Source organism: Egretta garzetta, unplaced genomic scaffold (assembly GCF_000687185.1).
Source record: "Egretta garzetta isolate BGI_Z169 unplaced genomic scaffold, ASM68718v1 scaffold1099, whole genome shotgun sequence".
In the NCBI taxonomy this organism is placed as follows: domain Eukaryota; kingdom Metazoa; phylum Chordata; class Aves; order Pelecaniformes; family Ardeidae; genus Egretta; species Egretta garzetta.
This window is the reverse complement of record NW_009260835.1, coordinates 506,720-524,219: the sequence shown is the minus strand read 5'-3', so window position 1 is coordinate 524,219 and position 17,500 is coordinate 506,720. Positions and strand designations below refer to the sequence as shown.

General features: G+C 38.2%; 1 protein-coding gene across 10 annotated transcripts in view; it reads left to right on the top strand.

Moving 5' to 3' along the window:
* Window positions 1-17,500, top strand: part of KDM6A (lysine demethylase 6A) — a 119,813-nt gene that overhangs the window by 84,360 nt on the left and 17,953 nt on the right. For all 10 annotated transcript variants that reach the window (XM_009646994.2, XM_009646991.2, XM_035902394.1 and 7 more), the window contains 3 exons: window positions 14,280-14,409; window positions 15,243-15,348; window positions 16,096-16,301. In XM_009646994.2, coding sequence (XP_009645289.1) covers window positions 14,280-14,409; window positions 15,243-15,348; window positions 16,096-16,301 — 442 coding nt within the window. The remainder of the gene's footprint in view (window positions 1-14,279; window positions 14,410-15,242; window positions 15,349-16,095; window positions 16,302-17,500) is intronic.

Here is a 17,500-nt window from a genome sequence, read left to right as displayed (position 1 = left end):
AGGTCCAGGAAGGGACCTCTGGAGGTCACCTAATCCAACCTCCCAGCTCACAGCAGGGCCAACTAAAGCAGGTTGCTCAGGACCACGTCCAGACAGGTTTTGAGTATTTCCAAGGATGGAGACTCCAAAACCTGCCCGGACAACCTGTTCTGGTGTTTTGTCACCCCTAAAGTAAAAATGTTTGTTTTCTAATGTACTGTTGCATGGGGTTATTCTTCCCCTGGTGCAGGACTTGGCATTCCCTTTTGCTGAAATTCATGAGATTCCCGTTGGCCCATTTCTCCTGCCTGTTGGTGTTCCTCTGAGTGGTCACACAGCCATCTGGTGTATCAGCTTGTCCTTCCAGTTCTGTACCAGAGATGGCTTTTTTGACAGTGGTAGTTTCAGTACCTATAGCTCAAGTATAGGAGCTGTTCATGTGGTGGATTGTGCTTTAAAAACACAGCCTTTCAGCTAGTTCTAAGTCTGTTGCATTACAGTGTGGATAGTTTTGACTCTTCAGAGGTATAAGTCGTGGTCCGTGTTATATTCCCGTTGATGAGCAGGTATGTTACTGTCGGTTTCTGTCTTCAGTCAGTAAGCTTGAATAATTTTAGATCAGATGCATAATGGATTAGGACAAAAAGTGAAGCTAGCCACTAGGAAACGTGGCAGTGATGTCAGTGTGATTATACAAATTGCACAGCGTTTTCCCGGTGTCATCATTGCTAGTAATACAGGATAGCGTGGAATGTGGGAGACTAGGTTATAGAAGTTTCAGATGATGTTTCTTAGCAGTGACTTCTGGCAAAGATGTTATACTGTAAGCTACAGTGGTATAGATACAGTGAAATAGTGGTATAGAAATGCAGCAAATTTAGCCACCTGTGCAACAGCCAGTGGCCTCTGGCAGAGGAGGATGGTGGACTGAGGGCAATAACATCACATCTTAAACTACTGCAGCTAAATCTGCCAACATTCATCTCTGACGCATAAGTCCCATCTTCTTGACAGGCATGTTGGCACTAGACTGATTAGACACATTTTATATCCATGTAGTCAGCTTAAATGCATTCATTCCCTTAACACTTCTGGTGGTTCCTAGGTCTGTCTTGCTAAAAAGCAGTGTAGCAGAAACACCAGGCTTCAGGCCTTGACATTTCTATATGCGTCTTAGCTATTTGTTTCTTATCTCAGTGTTGTTAAATCGCCAGAAATGGCAGGTAAACTCCTCCATTCTTTCCAAAGAAAAAGAAATGGAAAGGCGCCTGTGAGGATGGCATAGTTTGGGTTATTGGTGTGGCACTGGTGTAGTTGTCGGAGGGTAGCAACCTCCAGCAGAAGTCAGAGTGCTGGGATTTGATGGTTATATCCAGCAAGCACATTTTCAGAGTCTCTTTCAAATCCAACTCTCATTAGATATAGGCTCCAACAATAAAAAGGATAATTTCATAGGCTCCTCTGCATCAAGGAAAGATGTATTTTACCACAGTAGTAATAACACTTTTTCTAAGACAGTGATTATTCTCAACCTTCTGAGACTTTCTGCCCCCCATACCACTTACAAGCCCTGTGTTTAGACATCCTGCACAATAGCAGAGCTCTGCATGTAGTGTTGCTCTTACTATCGCGCTGTGCTGTGTCATCACCGAACAAATTTTATTATCAGAGTGAGGTCCTGAGGCATCTTAAAGTATTGTAGGAGTTGTTCATGGACAATGTTACAAGTGCTGACACTTAAAATATGAGTGATGAAGATGGAAAAGTATTTCAGTGGCTGGCTTAGTTTTCCATTGAAGCTGGCAGCAATGCTTCCAATTTTGTCTTTACATAGAAGGGTGAAGGTTCCTTTACGAAGCTTTGGATTATATAGATACTTTGGAGTTCCTATGGAGCGTGAATGGGCTGGCAGGCAAAAGTATGATGTGTTAGTTACATCGACAAGTTTGAAACATTCAGTCAGCTCTCCTTGGAAATGGGCAGCTTTATGTTGTTACACGCTGCAACTATCCACAGGGGAAAGCTAGTTAACTGTAAACTCTGTGTTTACTCAACATAACTGTCCGGTATTAATGCACCATGTTACCAGTCTTAATATATATTAAATATAAGATGGTTTATTCCATTGAAAGGGGAGCAAACTCTGCTACACACAGTTCAGTCAAAGCTTTTCCAAAGTAATTCTCCTTCAAATGTAGGGTGAGCTCATGCTTACATGTGCTAACAGGGAGCCTGTCAGATTGTAGTTAGCTTTGCAAATTGACGCTTTGTACTTACTGCTCACAGCCTACCTAGACTGTCTCCAAGCCCTTAGATTTTCTAGGTAGTCTTTGGAGAGATTTGCCTTCTTTCTCAAGAGAATTTTATTTGAAATCCAAGCATGCTGAGAAATTGAGATGACCATTTAGAGCACTGTAATTTCTATATCCATGTCTTACAGTTGTTGCCATTTGTGAAAAAGTTAGGTAAGATGCCTTTAAAGTTCATAGAAGTCCCTTGAATCATAAGCACATGGTTACTGAATGTTTTGGTTTGTACTCTTTTAACTGCTGTTTTCCATTCTTAACTGTGTTTACAATTCTTCTAGTTGAAATGTTATCTGTGTTTTTCTGGTGTCAGAATGCTTGTTGGAATTTTTACCATCTCAATGTATTTTAATCCAAAATACTGTGTTTGGGATTATACAGCAAATGTGGTGCTCTGGAGCATTACCCTTTTTGATGTTAAAAAGGTGATAAAAGCTTGCTTACATCCTTCTTTCACTGCACCCACGTAAGTCAGCTAAATGCGAAAAAGCTGCATCTGTTATTGTGATTGAGAGTTACCAGTTTCTAATGTACTGGGATTTGATGACTAATACTGGTCATGGTACAGTAGTCTATAGGTATCTGTTACAAAGATAAATTCCTAAAAGAGAGAAAAAAGAAAACCTATAGGGAGTTTTAATATTTGAAAGGTGACAAAATAGTCTTGTAATGTTAATTTTCAAGCAAAGTTTCTACACCTATTACATTCATAAAAATGAAGAGTTTTAACGGCTTTTTTTAATTGGGACTGTGTATGTGTTCTTGCTGGTAGAAGTATAAAAATAACTTCCTTGTGTGGTGTCAGGATGAGTGCATTACAAATACACATGAAAAGAATTGTTACAGACTTACAGTTCTTTCTTGAAGTTTAGCTGATCACTATTCAAAATTCACTTAGAAATTTGCACGCAGCCTTCTTGCAAGAGTAATGGAAAGTGTGTTCCTCTAGACAAATGTTGAATTTTTATTGTTTTAGCACGCTGTTTATCAGGCTCTTTATAGGTGAGATCTACAATTTGTGTTCAGTAGCAAAATGTTGAGCATTTTTACTACAAAAATCCTAAACCATTTTTAAATGCAAGTCTTCGCCTTTGTGCTCATTGATAGAGGTAGTACTCCCAGTGATACTTAATTTCTAAAATAAAGGGAGGATAATAAGGGTGTTTTTCTGTCTTTATTGTACTTTAAAAACCGTGGCTTTGTTATGGCAAAAGAAATTTTAAAAATTTGTTGTGAGTGGCACAGAAGCATCTGCAGGGGCTTTTCTAAGCAGATATAAACTCTGCAGCAGGCAGGTGGGTGCAAGGCTGCTCCTCCTGTGCTTGGAGCTGGAGAACCCATGCAGAGATGCCGGTGTGTAGCTCTGCCCAGGCTGGTGTGCCAGCAGCTGGCTTTTCGGCAAGTCACAGGCATGACTGAGCGTTGCCGAAAACGGGCTACTGAGTTCCTAGCTGTGCCTTGCCTAAGGAGGGGCAAAGCAAATCTGGCCACCAAAGACTATTGACAGACTCCAACTCGAACTTGTGAATTTAGTGCAGAAGGGCTGAGTTTTAAGCATGGCCAGAACCTCTAGACCTTTGCCGTGACCTGTGTGTCAAGTTTACTTTTCGCTTGGCTGGACACTGCCGCTGTGCTTTCTTTAGCTTACTGGGATGATACCAAGTTCTGCTTTAAATCGTGCATAAAAGCTTCTAACAGTATTCAGGGAACCTAATTTCGAAATATTGACCCTTAAAAAAGTACTTCCTAATGTGGTGACCAGCTCTCTTGTCTTTTTCTACAGTGTTTCACTTGGGTTCATAAAATTTTTCTTTTTTCCCAGGCTCATGTAATCATTTCTCAAGGGAGGTAAGCTAATACTTTGCCCCATAGAGTTTGCAGACAGCTCAAAAAGTGTTAGATGTGCCTTTTATTTTCTTTCTTACTGAGTAGAGATTGAGAGCTCCCTCTTCAGCCCATCTGCACCTTAATTCCACAAGGCAGGGGACTTAGAAGCTGGATATTAAAAAAAATAAGCAGTGGGAGAAGTGGAGGAGAGACTTGTTTTTTTAGCAACTTGGAGGTCAAGAAATGCTTCAGTCTGGGCTGGGACTACTTTACAAAGTTTAGAGGCAGGATCTTTCCTAGTCAGAGGAAAATGTTGCAAACAAAAATGTTTGCATATGTCTTCTAATAATAAGAGATCCTGAGAAATTTTGTGGGATTGGCAACAAGGTACCAATTGCCACATTTTTAGGGTAAACCTAAAGTGTAGACAGCCAGGCAGACAATTTCCTGTATGTGAAAATGTTCACATTACTCTTCCTGACCTGTGCTAGGGCTGGTTACCTGTTAGGGAAAAGGTCCTGTCTACATTTTTTGTTTCACACTAATAGAAATAATAACTTTATATAATATAACCACTAGATAATATATTAATAGCTTTTTTCCTACCATCCTTATATGTCTTACAGTTCACATGCATAAATTTTAGGACAAGGCTATCCCAGTCATGTACTAACTAGTTGATTAGCCCTCACTTTGTTTTAAAACGTGTTGGGTTTGAAGGTGTGTGTACATGCATGCACGTGATGGCTCAGGAGCAGATGTCTGGGGAGAACACCCTTGTCATGTGTACATGATTGACACAGGGAAAAATGTCTAGAGGGGAGGATACTGAAAGATACTCCGTGGAAAGCCCTGCTTATTTGTGAAATAAGTCAACCTCTACACATAGTAGAATAGAAGAATTTTATATACTAATAGATACTATGAACCTCAATACTGCGTGTTAACTTCTATTTTAACACAGTGTAAGGTAATGCAAAAACAAAGAATTGGAAGTACTTCCCATAGTACTGATTACATTTGCGTGCTATCTCTGTAAGCAGTGTCTTGAGGTACAAAACTGAATATGTAACCAAAAATGTTGATTTTTATAATTATTGTAAACATTTCAGAAGGGCTATGCACAACAGAAACATGAAAATAATTGTTTTATTTTCTTCCTTAAAAAAACAATCAAAACCCCAAACACCTGTGCTAGAATAAACTTCATGCACAGGGAGAGGGGAGTTGTCCTGTAGTATTAGTTTTTTTTATATTGCAGCTACAGTGGACTGGGCCTTAAATGTATTATTATTTGCCAGTTGTTGCATACATACCCTTATTTCATATCATACGTTCAGAAAGACTTTCCAGCTTCATCTCTAATGTGGATAATTATATTCTGACGTCTTCTGGCATACTCTTCTTGCTATCTGACAATACTTACTTGATACAGTCTGTTGCCCTATTGTCCTGATGGTATTCTCTAGGGAAAAACATTTTAGCAGGTAGGAACAGGTGGATGGACCTTGCTTTTTTATAGCTGGAGCTCTAGATTATTTGTTTTTATTTTCCTCCTCATTATTCTGCATTTGGCTGTGTTTACTATATGCTTACTTCAAAACCAGAGTGTTTGTTACTTGTAAATCACATTGAAATTCCTCAGAAGTCTGTTTGTTAAATAATTTATTTTTCAAATCCTTACTGGTTTAAAAAAAGTCTTGTCTAAGAGAAGCCATTTTTTATGTCTTTTAGACCCTACAGGTTAATTTGTGTTTAGAACACAAAAGACCTGAGGTTATTGACAGTTTGGGATTAAGTAACACACGAGAGTTGATTTGCAGCGTAACTGTAATTGACCTACTGCAGGATGGCAAACTGCGGGATAATGGAGTTCCTCATTGCACAGGAGGGATTTTATCAGGAAGCAACATGGTAATCCTAACCACCAAACCCTGACTTGTTTGTAATCTTGCTAGGATTTTGCTTGTTGCTTAAGAACAGAGGAACATCAGAGATATGGAAGTTTGGTGCTTTTTAAGGTAAAAGCAATTAATAGAAAAGGGGTTCAGAAATCATGCATTACAATAAAACAAAAACAGAAGTAGTCAGGCAAAAATAAATGCTGGGAGATTGTAATTTTGCTTTATGTAAACAAGTGTCATCTTAATAAAAGCTGCTGAAGTGAAGCCATTAGGTGAAAGGAGATGCTTTGTTTCATGAAATGCAAAGCACATGCCAGATACAAAACTCCATTTGATTCTTTTTTCATTATATGTGAATAGGTTGTCTGATCTGTAGGAACAGACTTAGTAAATGTTTTGTTTTGCCAAAGACTGAAGTGTGTGCTTAAGTAGGGCAAGATCATTGCAGAGGCTGAAAAGTTTCTTTATATCCATCTTCCTCGGTGAGAACGTTGAGGAAATATTTAACAGAGACCTATTCTATTCATGGGGTGAAATGAGGTTGTTTAGGAGGCTGAGAAGGGGTCAAAGAGAAGGTGCTGGCATAGCAATTGATACTTCTACAAGGAGCTTCCCTTGAAGGGCTAGACAACATTCATTGAAAAGCTGCAAGGAATTTAGAAATGCGGTAGCTGAGCTATTGACTAAAATATGCAAATCTCATTAAGATGCTGTTCTGGAGAACAGTAGGGTAACAAGTGTGCTCATCTTGTTAAACTGCTGTTGGAGTCTACTGATGGAAGAGAATTGAGGAGGTGATTCTGGGAAGCGTAAGTGTGATTTGATTTGTAAAAAAGTATAACTGATCGCAACAGTATATTTCAAGGTGGTTATAAAACAACTGAATTAATATGTTTGGTAAACTGTCTACATAGTAAACTGAATTTCTTTAAGCCTCTGAGCAAACTAACAGATAAAAGAGTGTACTATTCAATTAATTATCCTTCCTTAGATTCCTAAAGAAAATCCCCTGTTGAGGTAATTTAAAAAAAAAAAAAAACCAACAAAACCAAACAAGTAATTTTGAGCATAAATTAAAACCATGTGATTAAAAGAAAATACTCTAGGAATAGCTGCTCTGAGTTTGTTATTGGATAAACTGATTGTTAACACGTGGGAAAAACAGAAGAGTGTGCTGCTTTGTCTAGTTGTGTATCAGCTCTCCTTAAAAAGACTTGTTATCAAAAGCTCTTTTCAGTACTCTTAGAAATGTAAGTATCTTTTCCCTGTGAGCAATCCTTCTGAAAGGAGAATTAATGAAACGTTATCACAAGGCTTGAGGTTTAACACTCCAGCTGTTTATTTCTACTGAAGTGAAACCAGCTGATTTCTAGCTCTGTGTTTCAACTGGTTCATCTAATTAACATCCCAGAGGAGTCATGTTAAAAATCCAGTATTGGTCTCAGTTAAGAGGGTCCATCACTTGCCCTTTCTAAAACCAATGTGCAGTCAAGTTCTTCCTTTAAGCAGTGCAGAGAAGTTCCTGAATTGACTTGTTTTTCATAAAAGAAATAAGAAATAGCTTAGTTATTTTTTTAATCATTATTTATTAAATCTTGTTCACAGCCTTGAAAGAACAGGCAAAGCTCCAAACGAACCTTTTGTCTGATAATGACGTAGAGAAGTCCGTGCAAGAGGTCCTCCAAGCAAAGCTCCAAACGAACCTTTTGTCTGATAATGGACGTAGAGAAGTCCGTGCAAGAGCAATTCCGAAGAGCCCAGCTGGATAACTGGGCAACTTTGTGTCAGCTGAAAGTTGCTGTTGTCATTTTTACAGTGATATGTGGGAAGACTAATTTGAAAACACTTAAGGCCTTTCTGAACTTGAAAGCTTTACTGATTTGGCTTAATTGGGGAAGGCAAATGAGGTCTAGGCTTGATGGTAATGCGTATTAGAAGAGGCTAAGGTGCCGTCTTACAGTTCTTTTTGCTTGGTGTGCAAAAAGAGGAGAGGGCAATCCACTGAAAAAAGAAAGTGATGGGAGACCAGGAGAGATCAGCTGCCTCTCAAGGGACCTATACTTAGAAGTATGGGATGGCAAACAGAAGATAGTTTGGACTAAGCAGTCTGGAAAAGGGTCTGATAAATGGCCAGCGTGGAGACAAGCACGGGAAATCAGCTTCACACGGAGGAGAGGGAAGGGCGATACAGAGGCTAAAGCGGATGGGCACCTCGTTGCTCGGTGGGCTCCGTGTTGAAGCCTGGGGCAGAAGCAAACTTGGGCTGATCTTTCTGAAGGTGCTGCTCCCCAGCAATTAAGCCTGCTTTGTGAAGTCAATTAATGAATCACTGGTTTGGGAACTCTGCGACTAAGGGGCAAAGAGCCTAGTTCTATTTGAGGGGAAGTACTTTTTGGAGAAAGGAGCTGGATTAAGTTTGTGTTTTGTTCTTAAAAACAAAACCAACAAAAGCAATTCTTGTTTTATTGGGAGTTTGCTTTGTCTGTAAGCAAAGGACTTTCTTGGCTTGAAGGCAAAATTGGTCAGTTGCTCTAAAGGCACATTACTTCTGGCAAGTCAACTTCACCATAGCAAAAGGTTTAAGAATAAAATTTGAAATACTGTGATTTCACAAGCTAAACCCTGCTTAGAGTAAGACATTCCTTTTTTTTTTTTTTTTAAAGGCAAATACAGAAGTCTAGGAAGCAGAATTATCTGGGAGTAAAAAAAACATGGGAAATATTTATAGTTTAGGAGGAAGGCAAGTGTATGAAAAAGTTTGGTATCACTTATTATAATGCTTTTCTTACACAAGTCATTAATGTGATTCTGTTCATCTTATATAGCCTAAGAACAAGGTGATTAGCAAATGAAGTAGAAAGATGTAAAAGTCATTAAGAAAAGAAAAAAGGAACATTACTTCTTACATAGCATGTAATTAACCTATGAAATTCACTGCCAACCTATACTGCTGAGGTCAAAACCAGAACAGAATTCAAAAATTATTAGAAATAGATTTGCATAATGAGAAAATCCACAATTCTATTGTAGGATTTTCTGTAGGTTTAAAAAGAAAGATCGCTGGGAGTATTGCCAGCTAGTACCTGGTTGTGAAAGGCTGTGGTAAAGAATTGCATGAGAAACAGGTTGTATAATTATCTGGCATTACTTGCATTTAAGCATAATGTAAGCTTGACTTAACTTCTTTATGTTCCCCTTTAAGAGCTCATCTTTCTCTCTGCTGGCTATAGAAGGAGCTTGGGGAGGTGAGCCTCAGAGAGCCCGAGTTAGAGTTGTGAGTAACCGCCTCCTTCCCAGGGTGATGGGTGTTGACAGGCATTTTTCTGTGGTTTTGTAATAACTTGCAGTATGAAAGCAATTAATTGTACCCGCTAGTTGTTAAGAAAGGCCGGGTATTTCTGTTTTGAATCTGGACTGGGTCAAGTAAGTACTGTGCATCCCAGTGCTTCAACTGATTCTTTCTGCAGGCACACTTTTAAAATGTTTTGTTCATTCTTCTTTGTAGATTAATTAATTTTGATAGATTTGAGGTAGAGTGTCACGTAAATATACAGTTCCTTATATTCATGTTAAATGTGATGTTTATTTGGGGAAGAGAGGGTATTACTTTCGTTCTTCAGAATAACTATATAATCTCTTGAGCAGTAAAACCTTGTTAATACTCATGCAGCTAATCCCCAAATAATAATCTACTTAAACAGACTGACTTCACAACAAAAATAACTGCTTAGGCACAAACGATTGTAACTTACTCTGTTTTGGCCTGTAAAGTGTACCTAAAATCCAAATGCATAGATAACTGGAAATTATTTAGGAACTTTTCATTATTCTCAAAAAGTCACAATCTCCCAATTAAAAACAAAAAGGGGAAATATTTTTAAAAGTACTGAAGCTAAGAATTCTAGAAAACTCAGAAATGAAGTTTGGAAGATGAAAACTATAGCCAAGAATGAAAAAGAAGAAACACAAAACCCAGTAATGCTTAACGATTGTACTATTACAATAGTCAAGGCAAGAGACTTCAGTAAATATTTTTGTTCTGTGCTTGGGAAAAAGGCAGATATGATGTTCACATCATGGGATGTATGATAACACACTCTCTGTTTTCACAATAATCAAGGAGAAGGTTAAACAGTAGTTGTACTTAAATTTGGCATTTTTAAGTCGGAGGCTGGGATAGCATACATCCATGAGCGCTGAAAGAGCAGGCCAGAGAATTGTTTATCATTCATACAGATTTTATTTTCTAGTTTTTGGAAAAGAGAAAAAGTTCCAGAGGACTTGAAAAGCACTGTGGAACTACTTTCTGAGAAATGAATGTAATCCTCTCAGTCTGACAGTAGGCTTGAGCGAAATAATAAAATGATTGAGTTGATTAATAAATGTAAAGGATAGTAATTGATGATAATGAGTCCTGGTTCTTGGAAAATAAGTTTGTCATGTTAACTTTAATATTCTTGATGTAGTTGAGAGTTTGTATCATAAAACAGAGTTAAAATTAATACAGCTGTGTAACAGTTGGATTTAAACTTGCATGATATCTTTTTTCTAGTCAACCAGGATGTCAGTACAGTACCTATCAAGTGTATAGCAGCTAACTGATAATGTTTCGTGTAATTGTGAATGTCTCAGTGATGTTGCCTTGGGATCAGATTTTGGTCTTGTTTTATTTAGTTTTTGATAGTGACGTAGGGCTCCAACAGGGGAGTCTCTAAGGCTGGAGCACCTGGAATCCGTCTTCCCATGGGGCAGGGATGTCCCAGCTGCACAACAAGCTACTGGGTTGTCCATGCAGTGAAAACAGTAAACTCAAGGGAAGAAGCGTGGTAGACTGATGAAGGCATCATCTCAGGCTAAGCCATCAGTCTCCATTTGTCATGAAATCCCTAGATTACATTAAATTATTCATGCTAATATTTCCTAAAAGCACAGACTGGAGGTTGAGTGCTATATAACTATAAGAGGACTGGTGACTGTTGCAAAGCAAACTGGGTCACACCTCTGGTTCTGGTAAACTGTGTGCTCTGGTACAGCCAGAGGGGAGGTTGTTCTCAAAGACTGAAGGCTGTAAACTGTTTTTAGAAAGTGTGGGAGTGATCCTAGAAAGCAGTAAAATGGAAAAAAAAGGGTTGTTTTAATGAATCCGGTGATTGGTTATTCAAGAGATCCCTCAATTACGTGAAATCCCGGCACCTGTTTCATCCATAGCGGTTGGTGTCACTCATAAGCGTGGCAGTTCCAGTTTGGTCCTCAGGATAAAGCAGCTGCAGGAGTTGTTGCTTTTACCCATCGAGCAAATTGCAGTGGGCTGAGCTGAGCTGCAGCTTTGGCTCAGGGCAGTGCTGCCCGTCAGTGGTGCGCCCCTGTCCTTACCTTTCTGAGGCCAGCAGCTGCTCCCACCTTCTCTGCCCACTCTGCGGGAATGAAGGGTGTTCTCTTGCCTGCACAGTCTATGAAAAGCCAATTCCCTCTGTAAAATCAGTTTAAATGAATTAAGTCTGTCCTTCTCTTCATTCCTCCGTTGTGGTGTTGTTAGGTGACTGGGCATCCAGTTTCTTTTCGGGGCCTAAATCAAGCTTGTTTTCTCATCTGTTGCCTCTTCCAGCTGGTATGAAATCCTCTCACAAAAAATAGGCTCCTGAAACAGAGATGTGTGAGATTTTCCTCACGGTTGCTGTGGTCAAAAAGGGACTTTTGCTTTCCTCGCACTGGCCGTAGTTCTGTATTTCCAGAGGTGAAGAGGCTGGCAGTGGATACTCACACCTCTTCATTTCAGATGCCAGTAGCAAATCTTTTTAGTACTTCTGTGGTGTTTTTTATAATTTCCATTGCTCTGTCTTGCACATGCTTAATTAACAGTGTTATTCTTTAATGGCTCTCTTATGTTGTTATTAATAGTAAGTGACTCTGATTCATGGACAAAAAAAGATGGCAAGAGTGAAACTGGTCTGTTAAAGACAACTTCAAATCTTCTGCCCATCTGTTTGCTGTGCCACTTGAATTACAAGTATTTCCCTATCTCAGCTTTGCTTTTCTTTGGCCCCTTTCCTTTCTTGAAATTTCCACACAGGGTTTTAGTAACTTAATTGGAAACTATGGCATGCATTTGGTAGTATCAGCTTCAAGTGGTGGGTTTATGCAATATCTCTGTTCTTTTCCTCTGTACTGTCTGCTTTCTTCTGTATCTCCTCTGCCTTTTCAGACCTGTAACTTCTCTAAGCGTACAGGAGTTTCTCCTTTCTCTGTTGTCCCCCTTCCCTGAAGACCCCACGTACCCTGGCTTTACTGAGCTTTTGCTGTGCTGATTATCATCTTGTGGGGACTACAGTAGCTTAGGGCACGCTAGTTCTGAGCAATGTCTCTCCTTCTTCAGGTTCAGTCTTTCTCATCTTCTTTGCCTCAGAAATTGCCTGAGAACTGTTTAGCAAGTCAAACTGAATTTTGTCACGGTTGTCTTTGATTTTTAATACTATGCATTTGCTTTTCTTGGTTTTATTCTTCAGTTTGGTAATGCGAAGATTATAGTTACTTCTAATACCTGCTATTCAGATTATAGTTTCACTTTGTGTAGATGGTCTGAATCTCAGATTCACACAACTGTGGTCAATAAATTTCTTTGGGTGATGGTGATTTTATATTGCCATTTGTTTTTTCAACTGGTGGGGGGCAATAGGGTCTTTGCAAGAACTACATCAGACATTAGGCATTGATCAGGAAGGTTTTTGCCAAGCTGGATTATGCCAAATCAAAGCTCTCTCAGTTCTTTTGAAGTTGCAATCTACTCTGGCATTAGACTCCCCTAGCACAAGGATTAAGCTGTGTTTGGTATTTTGACAGGCGTGCTTTGGAGACAGTTGTTAAATAGGTCTCTGATCTTCTGTCAGAGGAGAGCAGCATATGAGTTAGAAAGCTGGTGTAAGTTCTGAACTGAATGACTGACTTGTTTGTCGTGATGAGCACCAGTTTCTCAGGATGCTCGTCTTTGCTGCAGCCTGGGGTAGGTGAGATGTATGCTCATTTTCTTTGAAGTGTTTGTCAGAACAGTCAGTCTGATCTGAATCTCAAGCCCCAAGTCCATCTTACTCGTGGTTTGGGGTAGCTTGATCTGAAGCAGTGCTCTCACGTGCCAGCGCCCAGCTCTACGATGTTTCTCAGTACCAATATCACAGTTTCTGGGTTTTAGAGACAAGCTCTATTGCTAGGAGTTTCATTTAATATAAGTCAGATGTGTTTTCTGCTGAAGACTGTTGTTACCAGAAGAACTTTCCTGTAACCAACGAGTTTTATGAAGATACATGACTAAATTATGCCTTAAAATTATCCCATTTTGTGTGGTGTTGAGAGGTGGTAACAACATCTAGTGAATCAAGTGAGGTTAGAAGAAGGATTTGAATCGTGGTTAGTTTGAAGAATTTTGAAGTAGTTGAGTCATTTTTAACAAACAAAAATGTAAAGGGATGGTGTTGTTAATAAATACTTTCCTGGTGATAGTGCCTGGAAATTGAACACAGGCTAAGCTCAGAATGCGGATTTTTCAGGTCATCTGCTATAGAAAAGTTAACACACATATGGTGGGTTATCCACATCTGGAAATCTCCAGAGAAAGGCTGCAAATACAGCAAGCAAGATTCTCACTCAGGTAGATGTACAGGTGTTGACACAGCAACTTGCTCAGGGTAGGTCCTTTCCTCTGGTGTTCAGACAAATGGATTATGCAGCAGTGGCTCCTTCTGGCTTCAAAATGTGCAAATTGGAGAGGGGTAGGTGGTTGTTCAATTTTGAGCCGTTAGTGTAGTTGTAGTTGGGTTTTGTGACTCAGCAGTTTTTTGGCTGAGGCATTGTCATTTTCTGACTTTGTGCTCTGCCACAGTGATGTGCACAGCGTAACCGGACTGCTTTATCTCAGCTGCTATGAATTCATCATCCACCAGTCAGTGCCGACCTAATAAGCTGCTTCCCTCTTCCTAGTTGAAACCTGCTATCTGTGTTAAATGTTGTCAAACGCGTCATACTTGCTTTTATTTAAAATGGCTGTATTTTTAATTAATAGTGGTAATGTTACAGATTTGGCAGGCAAGGTGGGAATTATTTTGAATATTGTAAAATTATACACCAAGAATTCTCAAATAAAATATATGGGCTTTATTTGCATCTTGAATTACAGTTTCTCCTTATACATCATTATTTTGAAGAAGAGATGACGCCAATATACATACAGTTTATATGTCAAATATTGACAGAGGCAGCTCTTCTTTCCTTTTAGGAATCTGGGTAAAAACGGCTTATCTAACAGTAGTATTCTATTGGATAAATGCCCACCTCCACGACCACCGCCTCCACCGTACCCTCCCTTGCCAAAGGACAAGCTGAATCCACCTACACCTAGTATTTATGTAAGTAAATCTAATGTAGAAGTACATTGGTGACTGTTTTTTGTAATTATGTGGATATCTGAATTACATAATGTTATTATTTTAAAGATGCACTATTCACAGCTTAGTTCTAATTACAGTGCTCTCCCAGCTAGTGTATAAGCAGGAAAATGCTAACCTTAAAGAAAATCTTGAGACTTAGTTTGACTCTTAAAGTACTTCTAAATTAAGAATTTCAGTAAACAGGAGGAAAAACAGCTTCAGAATATTTTTGTTTATTTTTAAATACACAAAATATTGGCAGAATAAGCAAAACAGTTCATGGCATACAACATACAATATTTCAAATAGATATTTACATTTTTTGCAAGTGACAGTTTAGGTATAAATGAGCAAGTAATTAAACTAAAATCTCCTAACAATCTGCTTCAAAATATAGTAAAGAAAAATAAATAAAAGCTGAGGTGATGTTAAGAACATCATCTGTAGAATGAGCTTTTTTGACCTGTAAATTAAGTTAGTGTATTATCTTGCTCTTCAGAAAATTCTGTAGATTTAGAGAATGTACAAGGTTACTGTCAGATAAAGAAATAAACTGCAGGAAACTCGAGTTGCAAAAGCTGAAGCAACCTGGGACTAATTTATGCCGAGGAATAAATTGCAGTAACAAATCAATTTCAGGAGTGAACCTAGCTTTTAACATGGAAATGGTTGAATGATGTACCTGTTCATTCCCCACAGTACAGGGGAATGTTCCTGTCTTCTTTCTGTTGTTTCACTTTTTTTTACTATTGTTTCTTATTTTACGAATAAGGAGCCTAAGTTCACCTGACATCTAATATTCAATTTTACAGTTGGAAAATAAACGAGATGCTTTCTTTCCACCTTTACATCAATTTTGTACAAATCCAAACAACCCTGTTACTGTAATACGTGGCCTTGCTGGAGCGCTTAAATTAGGTAAGTTTACTTTCTAAGTTTTTTTTTTTACTTTGGAAAAAAACGTATTTGTTTTAAAAAGAAGTCTCTCAGTTCTTAGAAGTGGCTGTTTTATTTCTGTAATGCTGTATTACTTGTGTATTCCAAGTAGTTAGGGTAATGTGTCATTTCTCAGTTTGCTGTTGTTTCTAATCTTGATCATCTCCACAGAAAAACCCCTAAAAATCCAACAGATTTTGTTGAGCACAGAGAGGAGCTGAGATGTGGATATGGAATCTTACAGATAGACTTTCTTCCTACGAGAACTATGGCTGCATGTCTTTGTGCTTAGATTTGATGATATATATCTGACTGTGTGCAATATTTTGAACTCTGTAGATAGCAAAATTATTATTGCTGGTAGGAAATGTGTTATATGATGGAAATGCATTCATAAAACTGTAGTCTGAAAAATACTTTATTGGTAATAGATTTAAACATTGTTTGCAGATTTGTTTACAGAAGTCATGTAAAATGTTTCTTAGAATATGGTCCATACAGTAGCTGCCAAGTTTTTTCTAAGCATCTACTGTTGTGTGCAGAAAAGCTTTTTGAGTATTATTCGTGTGTGTTAATTCTTAACCTACAGGTTGGCTGTGTTATGAAGGCTAAAGGGAAAAAATGCTTTAGTTTAAACCTTTAGGTAACTTCAGGTATTAATGTCTTCTTTTCTTGAAACTTTTTATTGTATTTTTGCTGTCACTTATGAATTTCATTCCTATTTATTAGATCTAGGACTCTTCTCTACTAAGACATTGGTAGAAGCAAATAATGAACACATAGTAGAAGTGAGGACACAGCTACTGCAGCCAGCAGATGAAAACTGGGACCCCACTGGAACAAAGAAAATCTGGCGTTGTGAAAGCAGTAGATCTCATACAACAATTGCTAAATATGCACAGTACCAGGCCTCCTCATTCCAGGAGTCTTTAAGGGTAAGTCCATTGTTATTATTTAGGATATAATCTACAAACTGTATACTAACTCTGGAACCAATTAGCAATGGCTGTTGAAAACAAACAGAAGCTTTTTAAGGAAAAGGAGACATCTCCATGAGCATGAAGAGCACAGATAAATTTACAAAATCTGTTTTGAATAGAGGGTCAAATAGTATATAGGGTGTTCCTCCCAAATGCTTGATGTAAAACTTAATTTTCTTAATGCAAAACTGGCTATTACATACTGTAAAAGCTTTTTAGCTTAAGCTTTCATATAATACTGTCAAAATTCATGTTAAAACTTAAGAGAGAGAACTTAAGATGCCTTTTTTTAACTTGTATTGCTTCTAATTTCACATACTCTTTGAAATCAAATTTCTTTGTTCTTCATGGTATCCTGAATTAATTTGGATGTGGTTTATTAGAAGTTTGCACTCATACTTGTCTTTTGAGCACAACAGTTTAAAATATTAAAATAATATTTTTTTCTCCAGAAAAGTGGCTGATGCTTTCCATACTTGCTATTGTTAGGTTCCAAACATAATAGTTTCTATTTAGTTTAGAAGTTTGAAATGTTATTTTATTGGTATTACTTTTTAATATTTTTGCTGAATTAGTGAGCACATCCTTGGAATTAGCTATGGGCACTTCTCAGAGGCTTATGTTATCTGCTGTTATAAAAAGATTAGGCTAAGGTGGGACTAAGATAAAAAGATGCTCTTGACCAGTTAATTAGAAAATAGGGAAAACACCAATGTGGGGAATTGACTGTTGCAGTTTTCAGCAATGGTTTCAGTAAGAAAGGAAAAAGAAATTCTATATTTAAACTTCATGCTTTAGAGGAAAGGATTAAAAATGAATCAGTACTTGAAGAAAAGAGAAGGGAAGGTAGTCACAAGGTTTTGAGTGAGACTGATACAGCATGAGGGAAAGAAACAGGAATACCGTTGGGAAGCAGAGAGCACTGAAGTTGTCAAGAGCTTGGGACATAAATGGGTTTTTTCTTCCTCTGCAGTGGTAATAAATTTAAGTAGGATATCAACTGAAGTTTTCTGGTGCCCCTTGAACAGTTGCACCAGCATGGTATTCTTGTACATCGTTCCAGAGGGACTGGAGAACATTATATATATATAATGTTCCAGTGAAGTACATGTTCAATAACGTACATAATTGATCATATACCAGCTTGTCAGCAG